The sequence below is a fragment of the Sander vitreus genome, chromosome 12, assembly GCF_031162955.1.
Source record: "Sander vitreus isolate 19-12246 chromosome 12, sanVit1, whole genome shotgun sequence".
Classification (NCBI taxonomy): domain Eukaryota; kingdom Metazoa; phylum Chordata; class Actinopteri; order Perciformes; family Percidae; genus Sander; species Sander vitreus.
In genome coordinates, this window is record NC_135866.1 from 21,236,208 (window position 1) to 21,263,032 (window position 26,825).

Genomic DNA, 26,825 nt, shown 5'->3' on the forward strand with positions numbered 1-26,825 from the left:
ACACACACACACACACACACACACACACACACACACACACACGGCTATAGAAGTCATGAGGCACAGGCCACCTCAGTGTGTACAGTATGTGTACAGTCTGTTACGATCTGCTAGAGGGACATTAGCACTTGAAATTGATTTCTAGTGGGTGGTTTAGCTCAGTTGGTAGAGCAGGCGCACATACAGGATATAGAGGAGGTTTACTCCTCGACGCAGGGGCCGTGGGTTCAACTCAGACCTGTGGCTCTTTGCTGCATGTCATTCCCCTTCTCTCTCCCCTTGCACATCTTCATCAGTCCTGTGGAATTAAAGGCCTAAAATGCCCTAAAGAAATGTCTAGCTGGCAGGAGAGCCAACTGTTGTATATGATTTATAATTTGACGAATATGGTTTAAGAATCGATTTTAAGGTCAGATCACTAGCCTGCTGACGAATGCATTGACTGTAGGAGATGCTTAAAAATACAACCAAGATTGGTTGTATTTTTTCTGATTTTTTTTTCTGAATTTCTCCCTCTGTGTCGCATGCAGGAGCGAGACCTGATGAGGACGTTCAAGATTCCAACAGATACCTTTGTGACATTCATGCTGACCTTGGAGGGCCACTATCACTCCGACGTGGCCTACCACAACAGCCTGCACGCCGCTGATGTTGCCCAGTCCACACATATCCTCCTGTCCACTCCCGCACTTGATGTAAGTCACTTACTCGGATAGTGATGTAATGTCACTATTTTAATAAGTTAATTTCTGGGTAATTATCGGATTGACACCATTAAAGTGTGGCACTATCGCTCACACCTTTTTCTCAAGCTACTTATTATGCTTTACTGAAGTGACTGGCATTAACGTCACCAATACTGGCATGCTAGTGAATCTGCGTGCCGGAGAGGATGACAGATAGAAGGCTCGGCCTCAAACAATTGTCTAATACCTTACCTTGTTTGGCCAGTTTACTGACGGTGAAGCTAATCTCCTTGTATTCTTCTTCCTTTCCTCAAACACAGGCTGTCTTCACAGATCTGGAGATCTTGGCAGCCATTTTCGCTGCAGCCATTCACGACGTGGACCACCCAGGAGTGTCCAACCAGTTCCTCATCAACACCAGTAAGTGCTCTTTACTGGCACTTGTGGTCCGTCAAAAAAGTCACACCGTTTTGTTTAGTTTACATTTATAAAATAGGCAGATATATTTGCATGGTTTAATGGGATCTGTCCCCAAATGCAACAATGTGGGGTTTTAAGGGACATTGCATGGTAGCCATAGTTACCTGACCTGAGTTTAAAAAGCTAGAGCTCCATTTAATTTCTCTCTTCCTGTCATTTCTCCCTCCTCTGCCTTCAGATTCCGAGCTGGCTCTGATGTACAACGATGAGTCAGTGCTGGAGAACCACCACCTGGCCGTGGGCTTCAAGCTGCTGCAGGAGGAGAACTGCGACATCTTCCAAAACCTCACCAAAAAGCAGAGGCAGACGCTCCGGAGGATGGTCATCGACATGGTGAAGAAACCTCATTATAACTGTCTGATGCCAGTTACAGCTTTCAGAGTGTGTGTGTGTGTGTGTGTGTGTGTGTGTGTGTGTGTGTGTGTGTGTGTGTGTGTGTGTGTGTGTGTGTGTTTGTGTGTGCGTGCATGCGTGCGTGCGTGAATGTCTTGATTGCTTTATTGCTTCCCTCTTAAATTATTTCTTACATCATCCTCTGTGTCTTTCTCTCATCCAGGTATTGGCAACTGACATGTCTAAACACATGAGCCTGCTGGCTAATCTGAAGACGATGGTGGAAACCAAGAAAGTGACCAGCTCTGGAGTCCTGCTGTTGGACAACTACACAGACAGGATGCAGGTAAGAGCTCTTACACCCACATGATGCAGACTAGATTAGTACACACGAAAGAGATGCAAGATGTTGATTTTATTTATTTATTTATTTCTCTCTGCAGGTTTTGCGTAACATGGTTCACTGTGCGGACCTGAGCAACCCGACCAAGCCTCTGGATTTGTACCGACAGTGGACAGACAGGATCATGGATGAGTTCTTCCACCAGGGAGACAGAGAAAGGGAGAGGGGGATGGAGATCAGTCCGATGTGCGACAAGCACACAGCTTCAGTGGAGAGAACACAGGTAGAGAGCACGCACATCTAGCTCCAAATATAGAAAGTTAATATTGTAGTTATTTCTTTTGTTTTTACTGACATCATGCCTTGTTGTCTTTTCTAGGTTGGCTTCATTGATTACATTGTCCACCCTCTGTGGGAGACGTGGGCCGACCTGGTCCACCCCGACGCCCAGGACATCCTAGACACACTTGAGGACAACAGGAACTGGTACCAGAGCATGATCCCCGAGAGTCCCTCCCCTCCCTTCTACGCCAGCGACGGGGAAGGCGGCCCACATGGGGAGGAGGAGGGCGGACCTGTGGGGGGTAAATTTCAGTTTGAGCTGACGCTGGATGACCAGGATGGACAGTGTGGAGACGAGGAGAGCGCGATGATGGAGACAGCTGACGGTGTGATACTCCAAGATCACGCCTCTGATCAGGACGGGGTAGAAATGGCGACACGTGACGTCTCACCAGCAGAAACATAGCTGAACTGAGGGTGTTCTTAGAGTGCAGCAAGTTTTGCTGTTTTGGCTGAATTCATTTAATTGCAGTAGAGCAATCCTGCAATCTGGCTCTTTGGAGCTGCCTGGCAGAGAGGGCCTGACTGCATGTGGGGCACCCCTGCAAACAAGGTTTGGACACCTGTGGCAGTTTGTTTTTCAGCCCCCTAGAAGGGAGCTGGAAGAGGTCTGTTCTTTAAGGGACTACCGTCAGACTGCAGAGGCAGGGTTGAATCTCACAGACAAAGAAGGTGAAGTGGATGATATGGATCCACGTACTGGGACTAGTAAAAATTCTAAACTTGCACTTCAGGAGGTTTTTTATGTTTATGTTTGATTCTTTGTATTGTGTTGGGATTAGATGCCAACTGGTAAAGTGTCCAACCAAAAACTACTGGTCAGCTTCAAGCTACAAGTTATTTGTACCCAAGTAGTTTTTTCTAACACAAAAAAAGAAAGAAAGTTGTGTGCCTTTTTTTTCAACAACCGTGTCTTTTTGTAAGTGTTTTTATAATTTATTGAAAACATTCAAGTAGCTGTAAAATGTGTCAAATTTTCTACAGAAAGGACACATTTGTCTCACACAGTCTTCCTAATGTTCTGGCAATAGTATGAGCTTGTTCTAACAAAAGCGTTCAGTGGATGTATTTCTAAAATCAGACGACTTCCCAGCACAATTTGCACTTTGTGGCATAGGACGAAGAGAGCGTGGAAAGCATCCGTAATTTACATTATTGTAAACATGTAAAACCAAAATAATTTGATTTAGTCGACAGTTTTTTTTTTTTCTCTCCAAAAATTAATTTCACAAGCAATTAAATAAGTCATGCATCAAATCCCTTGAAAGTGGAAAACATTTTTTGTATTTTTGAGTCCAAAAACAAAGATCCTGTAAAGAAAGCACTTTGATGATTCCACTGCCGCCTGTGAAGAGTGTGATCCCGTGTAACTAATAATAATACTTGTAACTAATCAAACTTCCGACCAGAAGTCAAATTGAACCTTGACATCGTCGGGTAGCACCTGCATGAAGATATCAGGCAAATGAAAGCCAATAATGAAGTGAAATTTCACCACAAATGTGTAAAAGACAAAGGAAAGAAATCTCCTCACCTTGTATTGTGCTGAGCTATCCCCGTATGGAAAATCTGTTTCCACCTTGTAATTCCCCCGTTTCATTAGCTTTTGAACTTTGAATGACTGTAAGACTGTGTGCACATTTAAAAAAAAACACCTGTTAGTAATAGAATAATTGTATATGGTAGTTTTTATTCCAGCACTTTGAATATGTCGACAGTTGCGCAGCTAGTTGCTGATCTGTCCAACACTACCTTAAAGGTACCACAATGTAAGGTGAAACCTTCAGTATAAAGGGGTGGAGGGGTCAATATCGCGTCATGACACGATATCTCCCGTGTGTGTGTGTGTGTGTGTGTGTGTGTGTGTGTGTGTGTGTGTGTGTGTGTGTGTGTGTGCGTGCGTGCGTGCGTGTGTGTGTGTGTGCGCGCGTGTGTGTGCGTGCGTGTGTGTGTGTGTGCGCGTAAGTGTGTGTGTGTAAGTTGTCACAGAGTTGCACAATATTGTTGCACCCAGCTGTGTTGTGTCAATCCTTCAGCTGTTTGTAACAGTGTATTTATTATTGTTCTCCTTGTATATGATACTATTGATATTGATTGTTAATATTCCTTGTATATTTGATATTATTTATATGCACTACCACAGTTTGACTGAACTTGTCTGGTGGTTCTGTTTTATTGTATTTAGCAAGCTGTTTTGCTATTGAGACCGTAACATGAAGTTTCGCAGATCACTTTTGACAATTTGAAGTGTTTGTTTTTGAAATTTCAGAACCATTTCTAAACCAACACCTCACGTGAGGTGCAGAAGAAGTCTGGCTTTTGTTTTTTGTCTTTTGTTCGTGGCGGATTATGAAGGATGGATATTTACTGCAGTATATTGTGTACAGTGACAGGTCATTGTACAGCGATAGGAATATTTGCTGAAATATATAAACATTGTTTCAACTATATTTTTTCAGTGTCTTCCTCACAATTTATGGTAAAATGGTGTATGTTGTGCTCAACAGATGTTTTCTATCGGATTATTAAAATGGGCATGTATTACAGAATTTTCTGGTCTGTGTGTTATTGGATCACATTCGCAAACAAATCATAAGAATGTCATTTACATAAATACTTATTTGTTATTGAATGTAATACCAGCTGGGAGGAGACCCCGGGGAAGACCCAGGACTAGGTGGAGGGATTATATCTCTAACCTGGCCTGGGAACGCCTCGGGATCCCCCAGTCGGAGCTGGTTAATGTGGCCCGGGAAAGGGAAGTTTGGGGTCCCCTGCTGGAGCTGCTACCCCCGCGACCCGACCCCGGATAAGCGGACGAAGATGGATGGATGGATGGACTTATTTGTTATAATTATATATGTATATTTATTTATCCTCGTCTCAGAACTTTACATCAACGTGGAGGAGGGATGAAATGTTGGAATTTTTTACCTGTTTATCAAGACTAAACGCCATCCCTCGGCTGTATTAAGGACAACACAAATAAGATCCATTGTCAGAGCAATTACGTGAAACCTGATGTGGTTTTGTAGATTTCATGGTTCCAGTTTTGCAACTCTGTTCATGGTTCCAGTTTTGCAACTCTGAGGGGAAAACCACAAATGACAAAAGAAGGCAAACAACGTGATTGAGTTTTCAGTCACTCGCCTGCACTGACACCAGTGACACATCTTCCCTCTGATTTGAGTTCAGTAACTGCTGGACACTGAGCCAGCAATGTAAACAGGAAGGGGAGAGATAGCCATGCTATGTGGCGGGCCCTCAGGGCATTCACTCTCCCATGGCCGTGAGCACCTTGACCCAAGCAGATAAGCATCTGGAATACGTGATTAGCAGGAGGGCATTCTGGGTAAAATTGGCACAAAGCCAGAGATGACTTAAAGATTTCAGTTTCTGAGAAGGAGGAAGACATTTAATTATTTAATCTCATCTTCACTGCTCATTATGTGGTATTTTATTGCATTCACCATGTCACCAAGGTTTAAGTTATTACTTCATTACTAAGTCATTACTTAGTTGTGAAAACTACTTGATACTGTAGGAGAAAAAACTTGGCAGTACTCGTCATTTGTTCCTGACACAATGCAAAAAGTGTACTGCCCTAAAATGTACTACATGTGCTCCATCAGTGATTTATAATTAATACATCACATACATTTTGGAGACGTTAGATATAGTTTACTTTGGAGTTTGTCGATGTCTGGATGACGACCAGAAACCTGAAAACCTGAAAACCGCCTTTCTGAGATTCAGCAAAACTGAGGCAACTGTTGATGGTAAACACGGGCGCAGACAAGGACAAGTGTTTTCCATGGTGGTGGTCCATACTGCCATGGCAATGGGCAGTGAGGTTGTTTGTCTCTAACACAAGTCTTGTGGTCTGTTGGTGACTGACGTCAGTTGGCTGAAGGCAGACTGCCCCTGCCCCGGCGGCAGTGTCTGTGAACCGCCTGGGTTCAGCCTGGGCCGGAGGCTCCTTCTGCCAGTGGATCCAGCTGACAGCCAGTCAACCTCCTTTCTCCACTCTACCAGCCAGGTTCTGAAAGGGCCCACGGCAAGAGAGGAAGAGAACCACTTCCAGCAAAACAAACCTGCTCTCTCCATATTCACTTTATAAAAACAAATGTCTTTCCTGAAGTTTCTCCTGGCCAGCTGCTGTTTGTTTTTAGTTGAGTTGACAGTAAGGACTGAAGTCAATTGGGCAGTCATTTGGAGAAATACAGGCTAATTCCAGGATTGTGTGTGTGTGTGTGTGTGTGTGTGTGTGTGTGTGTGTGTGTGTGTGTGTGTGTGTGTGTGTGTGTGTGTGTGTGTGTGTGTGTGTGTGTGTGTGTGTGTGTGTGTGTGTGTGTGGCAGAGATCAGCTCAGAGTGGCTGAGACAGATGGGTAAGGAAGTGCGCTGAAACAGTTCTGCCTCGCTCTAAAGAAAATTATGAATCTGGAAAAGATCAGATTATGCAGTCAGCATCCTCTGAGGACTGTGTGTGTGTGTGTGTGTGTGTGTGTGTGTGTGTGTGTGTGTGTGTGTGTGTGTGTGTGTGTGTGTGTGTGTGTGTGTGTGTGTGTCTTGTGTTTCATGGACTGTAAACTGCAGGATTAGGACAATAACAGGATGTCTCCTTCCCAGAAAATGTCACAAATCATCTAGTTATCAAACATGGCGGCAGTCATCATTGATATGCCATTGTTTGCTAACCAGCGTGGATCTGCCTTTGCATGCAACTGCCTCAAATATCTGCAAATACATGGAATGTGTATGGCAGCAGTTCTATAATCCTCAGAATGAGCAAATGCATGTGAAATGTCAAAACACACCCAAAATGTAAGACATGGTTTTCTGACCTTTCCATGAGGGAAAAGGGGACCATGCATGCAGTGTTTACTGCCAACATATAAGATAATATGTATCAGCATTTGTCTTTACGGGGGGAAAAAAACTGAATAATACTTTATTAGGGATACAAATAGTATGGAAATTCTGTGTGATGAATGCATTTTTGAATTATTCCTAAAATGCTTTCATTGGATGTGATTACAAAAATAAGTGGATTCTCGGACATTAGCCTGTGTCTAAAGCACTTGTCCGTGTCAAATCACATTTATCATGATGCATTTAAGGACATGGCACCAGCCTGACATTTGTACTGATTCCTCTGGGCTCTTTTACCCAGCGTGCAGCAAGCCTGGGAATTGTTCAGACATGGAAGGGAACATCCCTGTTGGGACGCAGCGGCACACAAGAGCACACTGTCATCCTTGTTTGTCCAAACATAAATAAATAAATAAAACACCCCTGGGATCATACATGCATACTGAAACATGACGCACTGAGGCACACGCATGCTCGCACACACACACACACACACACACACACACACACACACACACACACACACACACACACACACACAGAAAATTGTGTGACATAAAAGATGAACAGATGTGACACTTGAGGATGGAGGGAGCCTGTTACACCTGAGGGGAAAAGAAGAAAGATGGAATGGTGAATATTGATTATGCATGTACAGACACACAACCTGAACCCATCCAAACACCAGGTGAACATGCTCATTTCATATGCGGTGCGGATGTCGACTTCCCCACCTGGGGCGATTCTAGGATCAGACCTTTTGGGGGGCTCATCAGCCTCTAATGAGAATGTGACACGGATACAGTGCCTTGCAAAAGTGTTAAAGTTAAGTTAATCATTGTTAAAGTTAAGTGCTAAATCAGTAATTTCATTAGCCGATAATCTCTGAGCTAGCTACTAAACGTCAGCTAACGTTTTTTGACACTATTAACACTATGACGGAACTAAACAGAACACTTTATAAGTCACAGCAAGGACCAATATGACACAGTGTTCTCAATGCAATTTTGGTGGTTTACGTTTTAATTTGAGTTCTAATCTGCGCCATGAAATTACCAACTTCTTCTCTTTCTCTGGGGACCAGCAAACTACCAACGTTAAACTTCACAACCACATTCCTGCTCGGGGTTCCCGCTCTCTCTCTGATAGATTAGATAGAGCGAGACTCAGCACAAGGCGGAAGTCTGGCACCATAACCTCCGATTGGCCAAAACTACGTTTCTGTTAACCCTTTCCTTGACGGGGTTACAGGTAGGCCATAGCATCGGCGAAAACGACACAGGATATTTACCTGTTTCAAGCCCTTTGAACCTGTAATTGTTTGTCCTCTGTCACTAACAGACAAGTTCTCTAATTTTAAACACTAAAATTGATTTTCTTTGTTTTTATTATTATAATTTTTAGGGTGGGCTGAGATGAAATTTATCCAAAAAGGGTCTAAAATTGCCAATGTTCCCCACCAGCATTGCAACCGCACAAATGAAGACTTTCCCTCTGTGAAATTTGGTTTCATGGTGCTCAGATCAAGATAAAAATCTACTGTAAACCAAATCACGCTTAACCTGCATGTCCGTCTCCTGATTTTGGTCGCATCGATAATCGTCCTTATTTGACACAAGGACAGAGAGAGAAAGGGGAGGGAATGCAGCTCTGTAGCTCTCTGGTGTGTCAAAGTGAGCGAGTGCGTGGGAGGAGATGTTCGACAACATGCACTGCAGTGAAACAGTCTGTGAGGGAAAGAAACTGAGAGAGAGAAAAATAGAGAGAGAGGAGGCCTACTCCAAATGAAAATATCAAATATACCACATCTATTGGGGTGAGATAAACAAAACATTCTCGGTGCCGCACATGCACTCAAAGGTCATCTACGCCCACGGCTTAGATCTGAATCTAACAGGGGAAGCTTTATTGTTGCATATTGTCCCTTTATTTCTTACACACATACATCTAATTATGGTTAACAACATGTGTCACTGCTGATGAATTAAAGATAAGAGTGTTGTTTTACTGTAATACCCTGTTGTTGCTGTATTTTCCAGACTTCAGATTATTATTCACCACCGCAACCCTTTCCATAACAACTACCTCTGAACAATACAGCTATACAGGTTTGCCGGGAAAAATGCTCTGTGTTCAACACCTACAGTACAAAGTAAAGTTCTCCCATGTTTTTTTTTATCATATTGAAACTATTGTTTTTCTTGTCATCGTACGAGAGATGTGATTAGTCACATCGTTGTTTTTGAATTCCAGTAAGGATCTGAGAGCGTCACAGTCTGCAAGCACAGGCCCAGCTTCCTCTGTGCCCACTGAACTGCACTGTATTATAAGAGCGATAAGGCCTCAGCTTTTCCCCCTTCCACCCTGACCGGGGCAGACAGCTGCTCTACACCCCCAGACGCTGCCCTCCACGTCAGCATCTGGCTTCTCCAACGTGGGCCTCTGTGTGGAACTGATGGAGGATGCAGATAAGAGAGGCTGTTGTGACTGGGCTGTCTAAAAACAAAATTTGATGATGGTCAGATAGCTTCTTGCAAGTAATTGTGGTGTTTGTGTCTCTGCATGTCTGCACATGGAATGTGGAATGTGTGCATGGTGAGTGGTGTAAACATGCCTATACAGTGGTAGACTCATACTGTACATGTTACTTAAGTTAAAGAACCAATACTACAATCTAAAAAATCCTACTCAAGAAAAAGTACAAAATTGTCAATCTACTTAAAGTATAAACAGTAAACATACTCATTCTGCAGAAGGATATTTTACAGTGTATTACGTTGTTAGATTGTTACTGATGCATTATTGCACAAGTTGAATTATCTGTAGTAGGCCTATAGCTGGTAGAGTTGGAGCTAGTTTTAACTACTCTACTCCACATAGTCACATGATAAACCAGGGCGGGGGTGGAGATGATTAAATGGGAATAAAAAATTAATTCTGCTATACAAATTGGTATTCATGGGATGCAAGCAGTTATTTAAATGAAGATAAGTGAGACATTAAGAAGGGAATAACTCTTTGGTTGAACTGCTGACAACTCATAAACATCTGAAACGGAGCAAGGGCCCCGATCAACACAGTTTTTTTGTAAGGGTTCACAAGACAACAAAGGCTAATACTTTCCACTGCTGATAACTGAGTATTGTATACTGTATATGCGCTTTGTCTGTTTTGAAAACAGAGACGCCATTATTAAGCACAATGTAAACGTAGACGTAGGCTGAGCGTCTCGCTGTATGTCGAAGGGCAGCGTGGCAGAGTAGCCTACGTGCAAGATCAGAGTGCCACCAGATATGCCATGCCTTGTCTCCACTCTACCATGTCAGACTCATTAAACCCCAGACAGCAGCAGGCCAGTTTTCCTGTTCTTCTCTCTCTCTCTCTCTCTCTCTCTCTCTCTCTCTCTCTCTCTCTCTCTCTCTCTCTCTCTCTCTCTCTCTCTCCCTCCCTCCCTCCCTCTCTTCAGTGTTTTAGTGGTTCAGAACAAAAACCACACATGAAAGAGTTCAAAGAGTAAACCTTTATCTGCCGGTTTTGTTTGCAAAATGTGCTCTCTGGTGCTGTTAGCAGGGGATGGAAAATCAAATGTCAGTGAGGGCAAATGTAAGATCTTTATTTACTTTGAAGTCCTGCTCAGGCAGGGGCCCTCAGTCAAGCCTGTGCTACCAGTGCTCTCACTCTCTACTGACATACAGCTATTGATGACAGCACAGATGGTATACAAATTAAGTGAGGTTGGTTTTAAAAGTGCCTTAAAATACATAGAAATGGCTATTCAGCATTGTTATTGCACCAAATACGGAAATATGTGGTGTTTTATATGTTATATGGGCTATGCGTGAACAAGTATACATTGCTTTTGTTTGAAATATATATTCTGAAACATGAGCAATTCAAAATCATGTCACAAAAGCAAAGGTTATAAAGTATAAAGATTAAAAACAATGTTCAATATGTGGGACCAACCGAATCAAATACATTAATGGCCTAATTTAATTCATACAAATTTCTTTTACAGGTTTTCTGTTACACTTCTCCCACTTCAAATATGCAATACCTGATAAGAATACTTCTTCTTTAATGCGCTGGGTAAATTATTTACCAGTGCAGTAGCGACACCTTGTGGCCACAGGGATTAATCACAGTGTGACTTGAAATGCAGCGAGCATTTAGGGCCGGCCTATCGCCAGCGGGCGTCGCTGTTGAGCTGCGCACTGCGTTGACTGCACACACTGCACAGACAGCAGAAGTCAACCAAAGAATTTTTGCTACAGCTGATTCGGTCGCCATTTTTGTCGCGAACATAAACAACACCAGTGAGTCGCGTTGGCATTTGGATGTACCGCTGTTTGGAAAAAAGCGACCATAGTCTCCCCGCTGCAGCAGCGCTGACATTTTCAACCGAAGATGACAGCTGATTTGGTCACCTGAGCCAGTCGGGTAAGAAAGCCTCGCTGTTGAGCAGCAGGGTCGTGAGCTGATGTAACATTTGCTGTTTAATGGGTTGTTGTGTGCGCACGATGCCATGACAACGACGCAGCTGTCATTAGCGCACTATGGATCTGATTTTACTTTGATATCTGTGTACGTTTATGCGAGCAAGAAACGGCAAATGCACACTTGGTTTTTAAACCATGTAACGACAACATGTAACGTTAGTACCACCTGACATGCGCTGACATGTACAGACATCGTGCTAAACAGGCCACCTGGTATGTGTTAATAACACAGCCAAAAGAGCTGCTTGTATCTTTGTATTTCTGTATTAAGACAACCTGTTTTTCCACAGAGATGGGGCTCAAGGGTGGATTTCCTCAACGGGAGGGAGCGGAGGTTTAAAGGGGGGGGCGGGGAGGGCAGCAGAGGGGCCTTGCTGCTCGTCAGCCCTGAGGAGATGGACCAAGAGTACGAGAGACGGCTGCTGAGGCAAATCAACCACCAGAACCTGCCGACAGAGGCCCGCCTGTCAAAGGTGAGATACAGAGTATGTGAGTAAATCTTGTGTTTATGTTTGTGTGTGTGTTCTTGTTTAACTACATTCGTGGGGTCCAAAAACCGGGAATACAGTATACTTGTGGGGTCCGGACAGCTTTGTGGAGGCAAAATGCTGGACCCCACAACTTTAAAGGGCTGTTTGAGGGTTAAGACTTGGTTTTAGGATTAGGGTTAGAATTAGGTTATGGTGAGGGTTAAGTTTAGGTATTTAGTTGTGATGGTTAAGGTTAGGGTAAGGCGCTAGGGAATGCATTATGTCAATGACGGGTCCCCACAAAGATAGTGAGACGCACTGTGTGTGTGTGTGTGTGTGTGTGTGTGTGTGTGTGTGTGTGTGTGTGTGTGTGGATTACAGTGCAGGCAGACCACAGGATTACAGTGGGTCAGGGGGGACAGTACACATAGTGAATGTGAATAAGTAGATTGTGTCCTCCCAGAAGTCAAATCCTGTTGCATCATGGTCATACATGTGCCACCTTAATCATGATAGTCATCTTGTCATGCAAGATAAAGACCAGTAAAATAAATCTAGACTAGTTTATTTAAACATGCCCTGAATAATATTGTGCCCGGTAGTAAAAACCCTGCTGCAAATTCACTGTCCCTCTTTTTCCATCCCAGTGTGTAAGTGTTACCTGCAGTCCTGTCAGTGTAAAGTCAGGGGACCGCTTCATTCCCACCCGCGCTGGAAGCAACTGGAGCATCAACTTCCACTACGCCAATGTGAGCAGTTCTTCATCTCCTCAGTTACCTAATTACTTGACTTTTTACACTGCCCTACAAAAACACAGTTTGATAGTCAAAGGTATAAAAAAAACTTGCAAAACCTTCCTTTTCTCTCTGCAGGAGAACTGCCGCTCCCCAAATCAGAATCATAAAGCAAAGGATGCCAGTTCAGACTCGAGCAAAGGTCAGACATTTGTACACCTATGAATTCCCCCAGTTGTCTTTTTTCTTCTTTTTTTTCTGAGCTATATAGCTCTCGACCATCTGTGTTTCCATCACCTTTTTCACTGCCACCCCTCCAGATGCTGTGGCGTATGCTGCCCTGTTGAGGAATGAGTTACTGGGGGCAGGAATAGAGACTGTGCCAGACCCTCACACAGATGACCGGCGGCATGCAGTCCTCTCCCAAGACTCTCACAGCCTTTTTAGGGTATGAGTCGTGAAAAAAAATGGCTATCCAATTCCAGACTAATTTGTTTCCAAAAAGCTCCTTAAAGACACTAACACTGACGTTGTAATGATGAAGTTGTAAAGCTAGTAGTAATGATAATAACTCATTTGCTAGAGTGACTTAACTGCAAAAATAATCCTAGACTATAATTCTGCTTTCTCCGCAGTACACTGTCCACACTAAGAGAGTGCCTTTCGATGGCGATAATGAAGTCTCACCCTACTCCCTTTCTCCACTTAGCAACAAGAGGTATGACATATCTCACATGCTGCACACTGAACAGAAACACTGCTTAAACTATGCTCAGCATCAGAAAAGGATTTATTCCCAAGTAAGTAAATAAAATAAATAAATATATATATATATGTGTGTGTGTACAATATAACTGTTTAACAATAAGAAAACATGTTGAATGGTTTAGTGCAGCATGTGCAAAAATGTTGAGGGATGTGCAAAAGTTCAGGATATGTAGTATGGAATGGACAGTCCAGGATGTTTGTTAATGTAACGTGTAGTGTCTAGGATGGGTTTAAGAGACTGTGTCAGTGGGGGTCCCGGGCCCTGTTAATATGCTGTTAGATAACTTAACTTTCCCTATTTTGTCTCGATGTTTCTGTAGTCACAAGCTGCTCCGCTCTCCTCGTAAACCAGCCCGTAAGATCTCCAAGATCCCCTTCAAAGTGCTGGATGCGCCGGAGCTGCAGGATGACTTCTACCTCAACCTGGTGGACTGGTCAGCAGGCAACTTGCTCAGTGTCGGTCTGGGTGCCTGCGTCTACCTGTGGAGTGCCTGCACCAGCCAGGTCAGAGGAGGACTACAGGCACTTCATTTACACTTTGAGTTTTATTGCAGAATTTCTTCTCACTTGATGCCTAGGAGGGAAGGAAGAAAGTCTGTGACTGATCTGCCTAAGAGAAAAGTGGAAATGGTTAATGTATGTACTTTGTGTTCTAACAGGTGACACGATTATGTGACCTTTCAGTGGATGGAGACTCTGTTACATCTGTTTGTTGGAATGAGAGGGTGAGCTACCAGAACTGAACTGAACTGCTTATTTACGACAGTAGTATAAGAGAGCATGAACTGCTTGTAGGACAGAAATAATGGGAAAATAACAGCGTGATTTGACTTTGACTCTTATCCTATCAGGGGAGTCTTGTTGCTGTCGGAACCCACAAGGGTTACGTTCAGATCTGGGACGCAGCAGGAGGGAGGAAGCTGACCAGCCTGGAGGGTCACTCGGCACGTGTAGGTCAGTTGTAGCAGGAGTAAAGTGGAATTACAGACTGCTGGTTAAAATCAGTTTGAGTCTGCTTTTTTTGTTACTTAATAGCCCAAAATTCCAACATATACTGTGTATTGTACCACTAAACGTGTTATTATCATATAAGAAATGAAATATGAGACCCCCCCCCCCCTTGTGCTCAAGGCGCCCTGGCATGGAACGGAGAGCAGCTGTCGTCAGGGAGTCGGGACCGAGTGATCCTACAGCGGGACATCAGAACCCCCCCTTCGGCTGAAAGGAGGCTGCAAGGTCACAGACAAGAAGTGTGTGGTCTCAAATGGTCTCCTGACCACCAGCACCTCGCGTCCGGAGGCAACGACAATAAGGTGAGAGAGTTTAAAACTCAAATGTTTTGGTTTTTTTGTCAGTGATTTTTGCATGAAATAATCCGGAGACTAGCCTAAATAATCTGTGGCTGTCAAAGTGAACATGTTCTAGTTTGAAGAACCCATTCCTTGTTGTCTCCTGCCCAGTTGTTGGTGTGGAACAGCTCCAGCCTTCTCCCTGTGCAGCAGTACAGTGACCACCTGGCGGCAGTGAAGGCCATCGCCTGGTCCCCCCACCAACACGGGCTGCTGGCGTCGGGGGGCGGCACCGCCGACCGCTGCCTGCGCTTCTGGAACACACTGACGGGTCAGGCGCTGCAGAGCACAGACACCGGCTCCCAGGTCTGCAACCTGGCATGGTCCAAACACGCCAACGAACTGGTGAGGACACACACACACACACACACACACACACACACACACACACACACAAATGTATATGCCACCCCGGAGCAGAAATTGTCAAGTGTAAGGATAATGACAAAATAATGATCAATTAAATGTAATTTAATATTTCGTAAAAATAAATAAATAGCATCCTTCTTAATCCATTAATGTAATAAATTAACAAAAAATGTAATCACATTGGATAAAAATGAGAACAGCCAGCCCCCATGTAGAATGGTATTACTACAGTGTAAGGCTAGATAGTGTGAAACGTGTTACATTATCAGAAAACAAATGATATTCTTCCAGTGTAGAGATGTTAGAATGGTATGTAGCCATTAATTAACATTTCTATTGCATTTTTCACTTAGTTTCCAATATTTCATAACATATGTTTAATAACATATGATTCCATGCAATATTTCTGCATTAGCAATTTACTGCATGTGAAGCTTACTGTTCACTTACAGTACAGTATCAGTAAGTGTTTCAAGTGATTCAGCTGTATAGTGAGACTGTACTGTACTTAGTGTCAGTGTTGTATTGGATTTAATTATACTGACAGTTGTTTCTATATAATACAGTACAGCGCTGCACTACAGAACTCCAAACTAAGTAGACGTGTACATGTTTTGCATTTTTAGTTAATTGTTCTCTCTTTGTTTACAGGTGAGCACGCACGGCTACTCTCAGAACCAGATCCTGGTGTGGAAGTATCCGTCACTAACACAGGTGGCTAAGTTGACAGGACACTCCTACAGAGTGCTGTACCTGGTAAGACTGCAGGTTTAAAGCAATGGCCATGCAGGTTCAGCGTCAATGTAACTGGACTGCCAACTCATTCCTGCCTTTAGTTTCTGAAATGCACAGGAAGCATACACATGTCATGTTTTCATACATTTATCCAGTGGTGGAAGACGTATTCAGATGCAATAACACCATGTACAAATACTCTGTTACACGTTAAAGTCCGGCATTTAAAATCAGTACACAACTAGTATCAGAAAAATGTACTCAAAGTATCAAAAGTAATTATGCTGAGTGGACCCCCTTTGTTATATTTAATTTACATTATTGATTTATTACTACTAATGCATTAAAGGACAGGCTGCATTTTAGCCGGAGGTTGAAAAGTCTGCCTTTAATCAGAGCCCTCATATAAGAACATAGTAGAGCCTAAATAGTTATACTTATCACTTAGTAAAAAAGCAACCAGGGAAGAAACCGAACTAAGTGACTGTCTGCTGCCTATCGATCTCCTCCAATCCGTTTCAGTACCGCACACACAACAAACAGCGCTATCCGTCTGAGTTGATAAATAATTATTAAATGACTAATGCTGGATTACTATTCCTTATTACATGGGTGATTTTTGGGGTAATGCATATGTAATACAAAGTATTACGGACAGTATGAGAAAAATAATGTTTTTTGAACATTGAAGTATGAAAACATGTTCTAGTAAAAAGAATTAAAAAAAAAAAGAATTACAAGTATGAACCTGAAATAATGTGGGAACTCTCCCGATATACACGTACCAAAATGTTCACCCTCTCACCATTTCTTCTCTGTTTGTCCTCCCATTCAAGGCTGTGTCACCAGATGGAGAGGCCATCGTTACAGGAGCTGGGGACGAGACGCTACGTTTCTGGAACGTCTTCAGTAAGACACGCTGCACCAAGGTACCTGCCACATATCCATTATATACACAGGTCTGATGTCTTTGTTACTGAATGAATTCTTGAAAGCACTTACTCTCAGTTCTCTGTAAACGCTGAGGGCTCTTTGTGTAGATGATTCAACAGTTTGAAAGTTGATTTGACAAAAATCATAAAAAACATGTCAATAAGGTCTTAGTTTAAGTTGAATTTGACCAACCAAGAACTTGGATATCTTGGAAATCTTTGGAACGAAAGATATGGCGTGTTTTAATTTTTGTCGTTACGTTTAATTTCCTTTTATTCCCAGGAGTCAAAGTCCGTGCTGAATCTCTTCACAAGAATACGATAGTGAGCAGCCCGGGTCAGGACTGCTTTCAGGAGGAGCCTACTGAGCTGTGGTTGAAATGCACAGAGTCACCAACGACACTCACAGACTAGCCCTTAGAGTCCTCTCATCTCAGTGCACCAATCACCACTACAGCCCTCCTCAAATCCACGTTTTCTACAGAGGATGCGGCCCCAACTTCCAACAACTGCCATCTCTCACAGTGACGTCACTGATAACAAAAAACAAAAAACAAAAAAACAAGCAGTCTATTGCCAGGACACGTTGTCTGCTTAAAAAAAGTCGGTCTTGTTCTCTTTTTCTGTTGTGGAAGTGAGGAAATTGTTTTTATTATATATTAGCAGAAGTATACATGTACAAGAGTTATAAGCTATATAATGTAACGACGTCGCATTTTTTTAAAAGGCTCTCCTTTGTAACAAGAAGAAGAAGCCTGTGTGTGTGTGTGTGTGTGTGTGTGTGTGTGTGTGTGTGTGTGTGTGTGTGTGTGTGTGTGTGTGTGTGTGTGTGTGTGTGTGTGTGTGTGTGTGTGTGTGTGTTTTTTTTTTGGGGGGGATTTCTATATTTTGATAATGTGTGAATATGATCTACAGTACAAGCAGTATACAAGAGAAGAGAAACAATACATAGGTACACACACACACACACACACACACACACACAGTTTCTCATGCAGCTGCAAAGAATGAACTGTTTATTGGCGTCTCGCAGTTTGTCAGAAGGAGTGGAAGTTTAGATCCATGGCTGGAGATCAGTAAAAGGCAACATGACACTTTTTTCTTTTTATCCTGCTTGGGAAGTTAAAAAGGTATTTTATCAAGAATGTTGCACAGAGGTCCAGTCATCCTAATAACCTCCACATCCACTTAATCCGTGTTTTTGCTTTGGTTCAGTCCAAGTATTACAGTATGTTTTTTGTTGTGGGATGCCACTTGAACAGTCCTATTTGACACCATTTATCATTGAAACAAATTCAGATTCTGGGTTTTCTTTTGTTACTTTCTCATTCTCTTGAACTTTCTTTTAAACTCAGAGTGCTAGCAGCTCAGTAATCTGAGTATCCAGACCCCTGCAGGCCCCGACAGAGCAGAGAAAACTCCTTCACGATTTCTTTAACACGACGTTTGTTGGTTTGCTCCCTGGAAGAAAGGAAAAAAAGATGTATGAATTTTGTCGAAACATGTCACTTTATTGCACTGTATGTTTGTGTCTCTTTGGCACAAATCTGTCATCCAAGTTTATGATTTGTGTTTTTTTTTACTTGCAGTTCTGTTTTCACTTTACTATTGCACAGAAAATGTGGTTTGCTAAATATTTAATGCAACTGCAGACTGAGAGACTTCTGCTCTCAATATCCCCTATCATGTTCCTACTGTAATGAAGAGAAATGTGTTTCTGTTGTGTTGACTCATTCATTGTGTGAGAATGTACAGACGTACAGGCCAATTTAAAGTGGCCAATTTACCTAATTAACCAAACCTGCATGTCTTTGGACTGTGGGAAGAAGCCGGAGCACACAGGGAAAAACCAATGCTAAGGAGAACATGCAAACTCCACACAGAAAGGCCCAAGCTGGCTGCTGGCTTCCAACCCAGAATCCCTTTTGCTGTGAGGCGACCCAATGAACTTATGATTTGATAAAGTTTGTTTGTCATTTTTCTCTCTTGAATGAGTTTTCTTACAGTATTTTCTTTTTAGACACCTGCATGGAATTTTGTTTTTTAATGAATGAAGAGATTTGAGTACTTAACACCTTTTGAAACAAAAACCGTTAAGGTGTAACAGGTAGATAATGATCACCTCAGAAGCTGCTGACTGAAGGTGTGTTTCTGCTCTGTGGAGACCTGGGCAGAGGGGAACCCTGGGGTCTGTAGTATTTCTTTCAGCCACTGGGACAGCAGAGCTGGACAGTGTCTGTTTAGACTCAACAACACCTCCGAGAAGTGATCCGTCAGACTGCGAGGTGACTCGCCCCCAACCGCCTGACACAGAAATAAAAGCATACGCTTCCATTAGAAAACAGTTTGGCCCTACAGGGTACTACTGATAAATATTTCATATCTAGTTGTATCTCATGACTGGTTCACCTGGAGTATGGTCTCTGTCAGAAGCTTTCCATCTCTGTGCAACACTTCACCAAGCGAGGGCATGTCTTTGCAACGAGGCAACAGCTCTGTCTGCAAGGGACAGGGCAAAAATCACAAGAATCTATGAGCCCATGAGTTGAAATGAGATTTAAAAAAAAAACAACTAGCTTACAATTAAAACTTGCACATTTCTGCCTCAACTTACAAAGAATAGAGTGGCTGCTTTAACTGTGGGTGTCTCTGGGAACTTCAGTGATAGAATCCCTGGAGAAAACAGAGGATAAAAAGATTTTTTTCCACACACAAAAAAACGCTTCGGCGAGGAAGGCTGTGTCTTGATTTTAAACGGTAATGTGTTAAAAAAAAAAAAAAAAAAGAAAAAGTGAGCTTTGTCAAATTTCAGATTGCATTGAATCAAACTTATACAACAGGGGTCGGGGGTCAAATTATCCTCTACAATTAATTTGAATCAGTTTTGATACAATTTTTTAACATGCAAAAAAACGAATGACCTGTATACAGTACAAGTATGCAGTGATACTCACCGCTGTAAAACAGCCCCTTAACATCCAGCTGGTCAGACAGGAACATATCAGGTTTCCTTTTAAGAATCTAAATGAACACAAAGTGATTAAGTTTTCTGTGTGCTGCAAATGTACATAACAATGGACAACAATGGACAAGAATATTCAACCCACCTGAGCATGAAGGTGCATAAATGATTCTGCAATATCAGGATGATCCCGTGGACCTGTAAAATAAATATAAGATAAGACCAGAAAAACATATGTCTAAAAAGTAAATAGGAATTAAGTGCATATTTTATTATATATATTTTCATATGTTTATTACCTTGCTGAAATATAGTGAGTGTGGCAGTAGTCAACACCTCAATAAGGTTTTTGATGTTAGAGATGTGGTGTTCCTCTCCGGCAAATATGTGAACCATCTTAAAAAAAAAAAAGAACATGTTAAAGAGTCTGAATTGCAGTTTGGAGGGATAATGCTTTTATCCACATTCTGATCTTTGGGGGCGTACCTGCCGTGCCAGGTCCAGAGCTGAGGCTTGTGGATAGGCGCTATAGATCTGCCCCAGCATCTCACTCAGCTGAGCCACCATGGGCCCGAAATCATGTAGGAGGGTTCGAACTGACTTCTCAAATACCCCGCACACTGCCTGGAGAGGGAAAGGGAGAGAGCTGTGAGTCAGTAAGCGCACACATAGATAAATCATACAGGCACAGACACACTAGGCACACTGGTGAGGACAGACACACACACACACACACAATCAGGTTTTTTCTTCTGTTACAAAGGAGAGCCTTTTAAAAAATGTGACGATGTTACATCAACATCATACACACACATATTTATGCAAGCAGTAAAAAACAAAACTCTTACTCTTACCTCTACTACCTCTGAGTCATCAAGCCACTTGCTGAGGACGGTTTGGATCAACGTGAACACTTGCTGTAGCACAACAACAACCTAAAAACAAAATTTGAATATATATGAGATATAGTATTTAAAATAAGTATGTTTGGTTCAATTTAGCATATTTAAATATTTTGCATGTTCAGAAATTTAGATGCAGAAGGCCCATTCTGAGGATTGATGAATAAACCACTGTTTGACTGGTGTTTAAGGAAACAGTTACGGTAATTTGATAATATTCGGACATAGTAGCTGGTATGATATATACTGTATATTTCTATGGCAAACTCACTGGATTCTGCGTGATCTGTGAGGGAGTGAGTCTTGGGCTGGATGCTCCCTCTGAGCTGTCTGCTTGTTTGTTGATGTCCAGAGTGGTAAAGAGACTGGACAGCATCCCCAGGATGTGGATAATAGACTGTTTGTTAGTAGGGTCAGGCTGTAAAGGGAGACAACAAGGATGGGTTTGATATGTAGCCTTGTGATAGCAGTCACAACTGAAGTAAAGATATTGACAAAGGTGACAGCGGTTGTGAGAGCAGAGTGCAATTTATAAGTTGTTAGTGTAAAAGTTGTGTCAAATGCTGCAAGAAAAAGTGTCCAGTAGTATCTGAGTCTGTCAACAGACATCTCAGACCTCCTTACTGACTGTCACCCTGGATAAGTGTCACTTAGCTCATTAAAATGTATTTTATCAGCACTCTGATAACTGTGCACTGCATTATGTTGAAGTGTACTTTTTGACTATATTTAAACTTTATTATAATTGAAGGAATATTTCAATGTACTTATTTTGATCATTACTGCTTACTAGTAGAGTGTTATTTATTATCAATATTTATTTTAAGTATATATCGAATCTACTTACAGTATACTACATTGTATGACTCGGCAGGAGGCCCAACTTTATTTTTAACCTAAACTGATATGCAGGCTGGGACTACAACTACTGTAACGTTACTTTCAAAAGATACTGCAACAAACATAAATTTCTTAAAGCAATCAATCAAATGTACCCATTAATAGTGTATGAAAATGAAATTGTACCTTTAAGCTTTTGTAACCATAATGTAAACTGTTGGGCTTTTTTTTGTTTTCAAATACCCTAACTTTCAGTAAAATACAGTATTAATATGTTTTTAAATACAGCACCAAAATAATAAAGTGCTTCTAATGTACTCATTACTTAAAGTATAATATAGTGTACTTGCTTTATTCAATTTGTACTTAGGCACAACCACCTCTAGTACAATATATTTATTTATTAGTTTGTGTTTTCATTTGTGGAGTTTCTTTGGATGTACCTCCTGCTGGGCCAGTGTATCCAGCTGCTGGACGTGAGGGGTGATAAGAGAGTGAAGTCTGCCCAGAACCTCCTCTACCGGCAGGGCGGACAGGAGGAAACCCAGAGCCTGCATCAACCACATGCACTGGCTGCTCTGCACACAGACACACAGAAACACACACAGCACACATTACGCATGATGTCCTCAGAGAGACGCTTGGTGCACTAGTGTTCACAGAATAGAGAAGAACTGGTGAATGTTGAAGGCTGTTTACTCACCTTGTGGATTTCTTTTACCAGTACATCCTGGAGAGGAACACAAGTGTTAAAGGGAACATTTTCAGGTTCATACTTATTTTGGGTCTCTACTAGAACATGTTTACATTCTTAATGTTCAAAAAATAAATTATTATTCTCATGCTATCTGTTTGAATGTGCATGTATTCACCCTCTGTCTGAAGCGCTCCGTTTTAACGCCTGTCTCTTTAAGCCCTCCCTACCGAAAAAGCCTGGTCTGTTCTGATTGGTCAGTGTGTCTGCACCGTTAAAACAGGGGAATAACTGTAAAAGCACTGTATCGTCATGTTCTTCTACCTATATATTATATACAGTAGCATAGTACATCACAACCGTACCGAAGTCCTGACAGCTCATTTAAAAGCCCAGTTTCTGAATAAGGGCTGTGTACATTTCTCTGTGGACTGAGCATTGTAATTCTTTCACAGTATTTATATAGTACCCAACCAGCTTTTTTCTTTTTTTTTTTTCTTTTTCTTTTTACAATATGTGACCTTTAATACAAAGACAGTAATCGCACCGATGTTTAAAAAAAAAAGGCTGCGTGTCAGACCTGAGACACAGTCAGGATGTCCTGAGCGTAGGGGCCGAGGTCATGTCTACACTCCCTGCAGATCCTCTTTAGAGTGGATACACTGGACACAGACAGTTCTGCCTTCACAAGGCCCTGAAGCACCATTGGTAATATGCCACCCAACATCACGGGGTGATCAGCCAGCCACTCAGCCAGGGATCCTGGCCAACAGGAGTAATTCAGTAAGGGGGTACATGTCATTGACAGTGAGTGTAAATGGGTTTGAGTGCAGACCAGAAGACAACATTTACATCTATGGCCATAAATAATCCTGGTTGTATTTTGTAAAATTCTGCTTTATTGTAAAACATTAAACAAAACAAAGTCATGAGACTATATTAATAGGGACACAATAGGAAACAGGTGTCTGTTATGTACCTATTGTGTACATGACGGTGTCAGCCAGCATAACGTTGCTGATGTTGATTCTGGGGATGAGACCAATAAGACCAGGGATAACGTCAGAGTAGTTCACATCTATTGTCTCAGCTATGGACTGAAAGCCAAATAACAGGGCCTCTGTGTCCTGAAGAGGAGAAAAAAAATGCGTTAGGTCAAGAGAGGGGAAGAGAAAACACAATCAGGAGGTGGAAGGAATACAGAGTTACACACAGTAAGAAAGAGTGTCTAGAAAAAAACAAATCTGCTATGTAAAATACTGTGCAGGTAAAACTTTACAGAGATAGTAGATGTAGTAGTAGATTAATCAGTGATTAATCATGACATTACCTGCCATACTGCTGACTGTTGGGGGTCCATCAGCTGTCTGCCAAGCCTGTCATAGAGGTTACTGAGCAGCTCTGCCCCCAGCATTTCATACACATACATCAGAGTGTCGGAAATGTCCACTCTGAAATGCAAAAGAGACGTGGAAACATATTTGGAGATATATATAGCTACCATCTTAAGCCCCGCTGGCAGAAATGTCTCGACAGCTATTGGCTGGATTGCCATGAAATGTACGTTTTGTCCACTCAAATCCAAAGACTTTCTTTCTTGTGAGAAACAAGATCAAATCCAGTTTAAGAGCTCCTTAACCAGCTTTAGTTTTGTGTCTTACCTGTAAATTCTGAACTGCTCCTTGTCATCAGAAGACCAGGATGCATACTCCTCCTGGGAGGGATAGTGGGATTTATGTAGTAGCACGTCCACCAGTTGGAAGTAAACCGGCCTGTAGACCTGCAGGTAAACTGCCTGCTTCTCCTCCTCAAATGACAAGATGTCATCCTGAACATGCAAGACAAAAATAGAAAGAACGCTTGGTGATTTAATGCATTAATGCAGTTACATGAGTAGCATATTTAACAGAAAAGAAGAAGAAAAAACATTTAATGTCAAAAATATATATATTTATCTCATTCATTTATGATTTTTACCTGCAGAGTGTACCAGAAGGTCAGTGTCAGGGAGCTGGTGGTCTCACTGACTGGGTAGTGCCCAGGGATGCCAGTACAAAAAAGAATCATGTTAACCAAAGCCAGATATTCTTGCCAGTGTTCCACCTGTTCCAACAAAACCCTGTCATACACAAACACATTGTTCCAAATTAAGAAATGAAAGCCATTCACTAAGGCCCGGTTATAGGATGGCGGTGTGTGTGTGTGTGTGTGTGTGTGTGTGTGTGTGTGTGTGTGTGTGTGTGTGTGTGTGTGTGTGTGTGTCCCTTTATGTGTACCTGGAGTGTGTTTCCCCCATAGCAACAGCAATGCGACAGATACCGTGTGAGGTTTCCATGTCTCCATCCTGAGCCGCTGTCTTCAGCTGGTCATGGAGACCCAGCACCAGAGGCATCAAGTTTACCAAAGCCTCAATGTACCTGCACACACATGTTCTGGTTCACACACCCGGAAATAGACTGTGACCTGAATGAATTTATGATGCAGTGTGCTTATCACCTCTGGCTGTCAGGCTGTGAGATTGCATTGACTATCGTCTCCACAGCCGTGTCGAACAGCTCTGCATTGGACAGTGCAGTGAAACAGTCCTGGACCAGTTCATGACTCTCCCCTATCGGCACATCCAGCCCCACCCAGCTGGACAGGCAGCGGAGCACCTTCTCTTTCACCTGGATCGAGGAGTCCTGGCTTTGGAGCAGCTGACGCAGCATGGGACACACCACCGCCCACTCCCCAGCCAGGGCCTCCCTCAGCAGGCAACGACGAGCATGAGCAAGCCGGCTGCTCTGAAACTCCTCTGGAAGTACAGTGAGAAGCTCCAGCAGTGCGAGGCAGTGTGCATGAGGGTCCTGGGTGGCCTCTGCACTAGAGCTGCCTTCAGAGTCAGGCTTCTGCGGTTGGAAGGCCCTCACCATGTCTGCCACCGGCTGGGACCAAGCCTGTGGAATCAAGTTAAGAGCCATAGAAGCCAGGGCTACACACAACCTGGTTAGCACCAGTTTGGGCCCAGAGGAGAAGTGTAGGATGTGGGAGAGGAGCTGCATCTTTAGGCTCTCATGCCGGTCTGTGGGGAGGTCGCTCCAGTGATGGGAGATCTTGGTGTGGAGGGTGCTGGCGCCAAAAAACTGAACTTCTGGGAGCTGCAAAGCGACAGACTCACATTATGGAGATACTGTAACAGATGCTGTCGACATATACACAATATTTATGTTTTGCAGCTTTAATCAGCACTGACATCCAACCAGTCTTTCTTAACTGCATTATGCCTAATGTTCTTGCATAATGCAATAGTTGCAAATGTTGACGGTGCAGTTGTAAAGATGTCTGAGCAGAAGCACAACTGACCTTGTCAGGGCCAAGCAGGGCCCAGCAGAACTGCCATGCCTGTGAAGAGGCCTGGGCTTGGGTCAGCCATTTCTGGGCCACATTCTTATGCTCCATGTCTGGGTCAAAGTACAGCTGGTAGAGAGCCTGGAGGGAGAGAGAAGAACACAAAGGGAACACTTGAACAAAATGTAATTTGGTAATAACTGATAAGGATAGTACTGATGATGTGGCATATTTGGTTAAATCATAATAACAATCAGTACCCCTTATATTTCCTGACAGAGGAGGTATAGTAATGACAATAAATGCATCTTGTGGAACAGGTTGTTAATTGAATTGTTGAGTTGCACTGACAACAAGCATGAATAATAATGCATGCTGAATGTCTAATTGTTTGAATAGAATAAAATAAATGTGTTGTCATAGCAACTAATCCAAGGCACATGGTGTAAGTTATTATTAGGACAGCATATGCTTATAGCTGGTATCATGTTACAAAATGTCCAGTTTGTCTAATCTCCCTGTGTTGAACTACAATTAAACAACCCCCATTTTCTATTTGACCAACTTTGTTTTAGCCTGTTACTTGAGTTATTCTATCAAATAAAATAGATCTACATCTATGAAAATCTATGAGATGATGCTGCAGCTCCTCTTTTTGACAAACATATGTATTCAAATTAGCTTTCGTGTTCTGAATGGTGTTACAGAAGCTCCATCTGTGGCCATAGTTCAATAAACAATCATCCAGTGAAGTGGCTGGTTATTGACGAGTAACTTACCGACTCCACATTCTCCATCGTTAACTCCAACTCCGCCGGGCTGACTCCCGGATTGGCTGGAGGCTCCATCTGGCGCAACGTAAAGTTGTCTCCCCGTTGTCGTTGAAAATCCCTCAGAAATGAAAGCCTGATCGGCAAAAAAAAATTAGTTATTAAAACGAGACGCTGTCCTCTAAAGTGTGTCAAAGCACGATGACAGAGGACGCAGCGGGTCATTCAGCTGTCCATACAGTACACATGTGGGCAGTGCGTTCAGGCATGACGACACACTGACCTCTGTGGGAGTTGAAAAGTTGTTCTCACATTACCACCAGCAAACACTGACACCTATTCACCTAGCACCGTTAATGTCTAGAAACTACCATTGCCGCCAAGCCTATACAGCAAACATGAATACAGTAACAGTT

General features: G+C 42.6%; 3 protein-coding genes across 6 annotated transcripts in view; 2 read left to right on the forward strand and 1 right to left on the reverse strand.

Moving 5' to 3' along the window:
- LOC144526847 (3',5'-cyclic-AMP phosphodiesterase 4B-like) overlaps nt 1-4,733 on the forward strand; it is a 39,170-nt gene extending 34,437 nt beyond the window's left edge. For all 4 annotated transcript variants that reach the window (XM_078264538.1, XM_078264539.1, XM_078264540.1 and 1 more), the window contains 6 exons: nt 531-695; nt 1,007-1,106; nt 1,345-1,499; nt 1,723-1,845; nt 1,943-2,125; nt 2,222-4,733. In XM_078264538.1, the coding sequence (XP_078120664.1) occupies nt 531-695; nt 1,007-1,106; nt 1,345-1,499; nt 1,723-1,845; nt 1,943-2,125; nt 2,222-2,590 (1,095 nt within the window). In that variant the 3' untranslated portion in view covers nt 2,591-4,733. The remainder of the gene's footprint in view (nt 1-530; nt 696-1,006; nt 1,107-1,344; nt 1,500-1,722; nt 1,846-1,942; nt 2,126-2,221) is intronic.
- Nucleotides 4,734-11,294: 6,561 nt separating this feature from the next.
- fzr1b (fizzy/cell division cycle 20 related 1b) lies at nt 11,295-18,905 on the forward strand. Its single transcript, XM_078264543.1, has 14 exons — nt 11,295-11,498; nt 11,848-12,030; nt 12,675-12,776; nt 12,900-12,963; nt 13,082-13,209; nt 13,397-13,479; nt 13,850-14,033; nt 14,189-14,254; nt 14,381-14,483; nt 14,661-14,842; nt 14,990-15,223; nt 15,899-16,003; nt 16,819-16,911; nt 17,198-18,905. Exons 2-14 carry the CDS (start codon nt 11,953-11,955, stop codon nt 17,237-17,239), a joined length of 1,464 nt encoding a protein of 487 aa, XP_078120669.1. The 5' UTR covers nt 11,295-11,498; nt 11,848-11,952; the 3' UTR covers nt 17,240-18,905.
- On the reverse strand, nt 18,273-26,715 carry LOC144526853 (importin-13-like). The gene is made up of 21 exons (XM_078264547.1): nt 26,419-26,715; nt 25,655-25,780; nt 24,809-25,449; nt 24,589-24,729; nt 24,290-24,431; nt 23,974-24,140; nt 23,643-23,763; nt 23,292-23,439; nt 22,893-23,074; nt 22,322-22,348; nt 22,062-22,196; nt 21,050-21,196; nt 20,731-20,811; nt 20,363-20,500; nt 20,176-20,272; nt 20,022-20,074; nt 19,869-19,935; nt 19,529-19,587; nt 19,324-19,413; nt 19,037-19,218; nt 18,273-18,375 (listed from the first exon to the last, which is right to left on the reverse strand). Exons 1-21 carry the CDS (start codon nt 26,632-26,634, stop codon nt 18,282-18,284), a joined length of 3,054 nt encoding a protein of 1,017 aa, XP_078120673.1. The 5' UTR covers nt 26,635-26,715; the 3' UTR covers nt 18,273-18,281.
- Between the last annotated feature and the right edge of the window lie 110 nt (nt 26,716-26,825).

Excerpts from the sequence above, each read along its gene's own strand:
- fzr1b (XM_078264543.1), top strand. The coding sequence starts at position 11,953 with ATGGACCAAGAGTACGAGAGACGGCTGCTGAGGCAAATCAACCACCAG. Across the intron at positions 15,224-15,898 it reads CCAAACACGCCAACGAACTG|GTGAGCACGCACGGCTACTC; the intron begins GTGAGGACACAC and ends CTTTGTTTACAG. Across the intron at positions 16,004-16,818 it reads CCTACAGAGTGCTGTACCTG|GCTGTGTCACCAGATGGAGA; the intron begins GTAAGACTGCAG and ends CTCCCATTCAAG.
- LOC144526853 (XM_078264547.1), bottom strand. The coding sequence starts at position 26,634 with ATGACCCGCTGCGTCCTCTGTCATCGTGCTTTGACACACTTTAGAGGA. Across the intron at positions 24,730-24,808 it reads TCACAGCCTGACAGCCAGAG|GTACATTGAGGCTTTGGTAA; the intron begins GTGATAAGCACA and ends ATGTGTGTGCAG. Across the intron at positions 23,075-23,291 it reads CACCGTCATGTACACAATAG|GATCCCTGGCTGAGTGGCTG; the intron begins GTACATAACAGA and ends CCTGTTGGCCAG.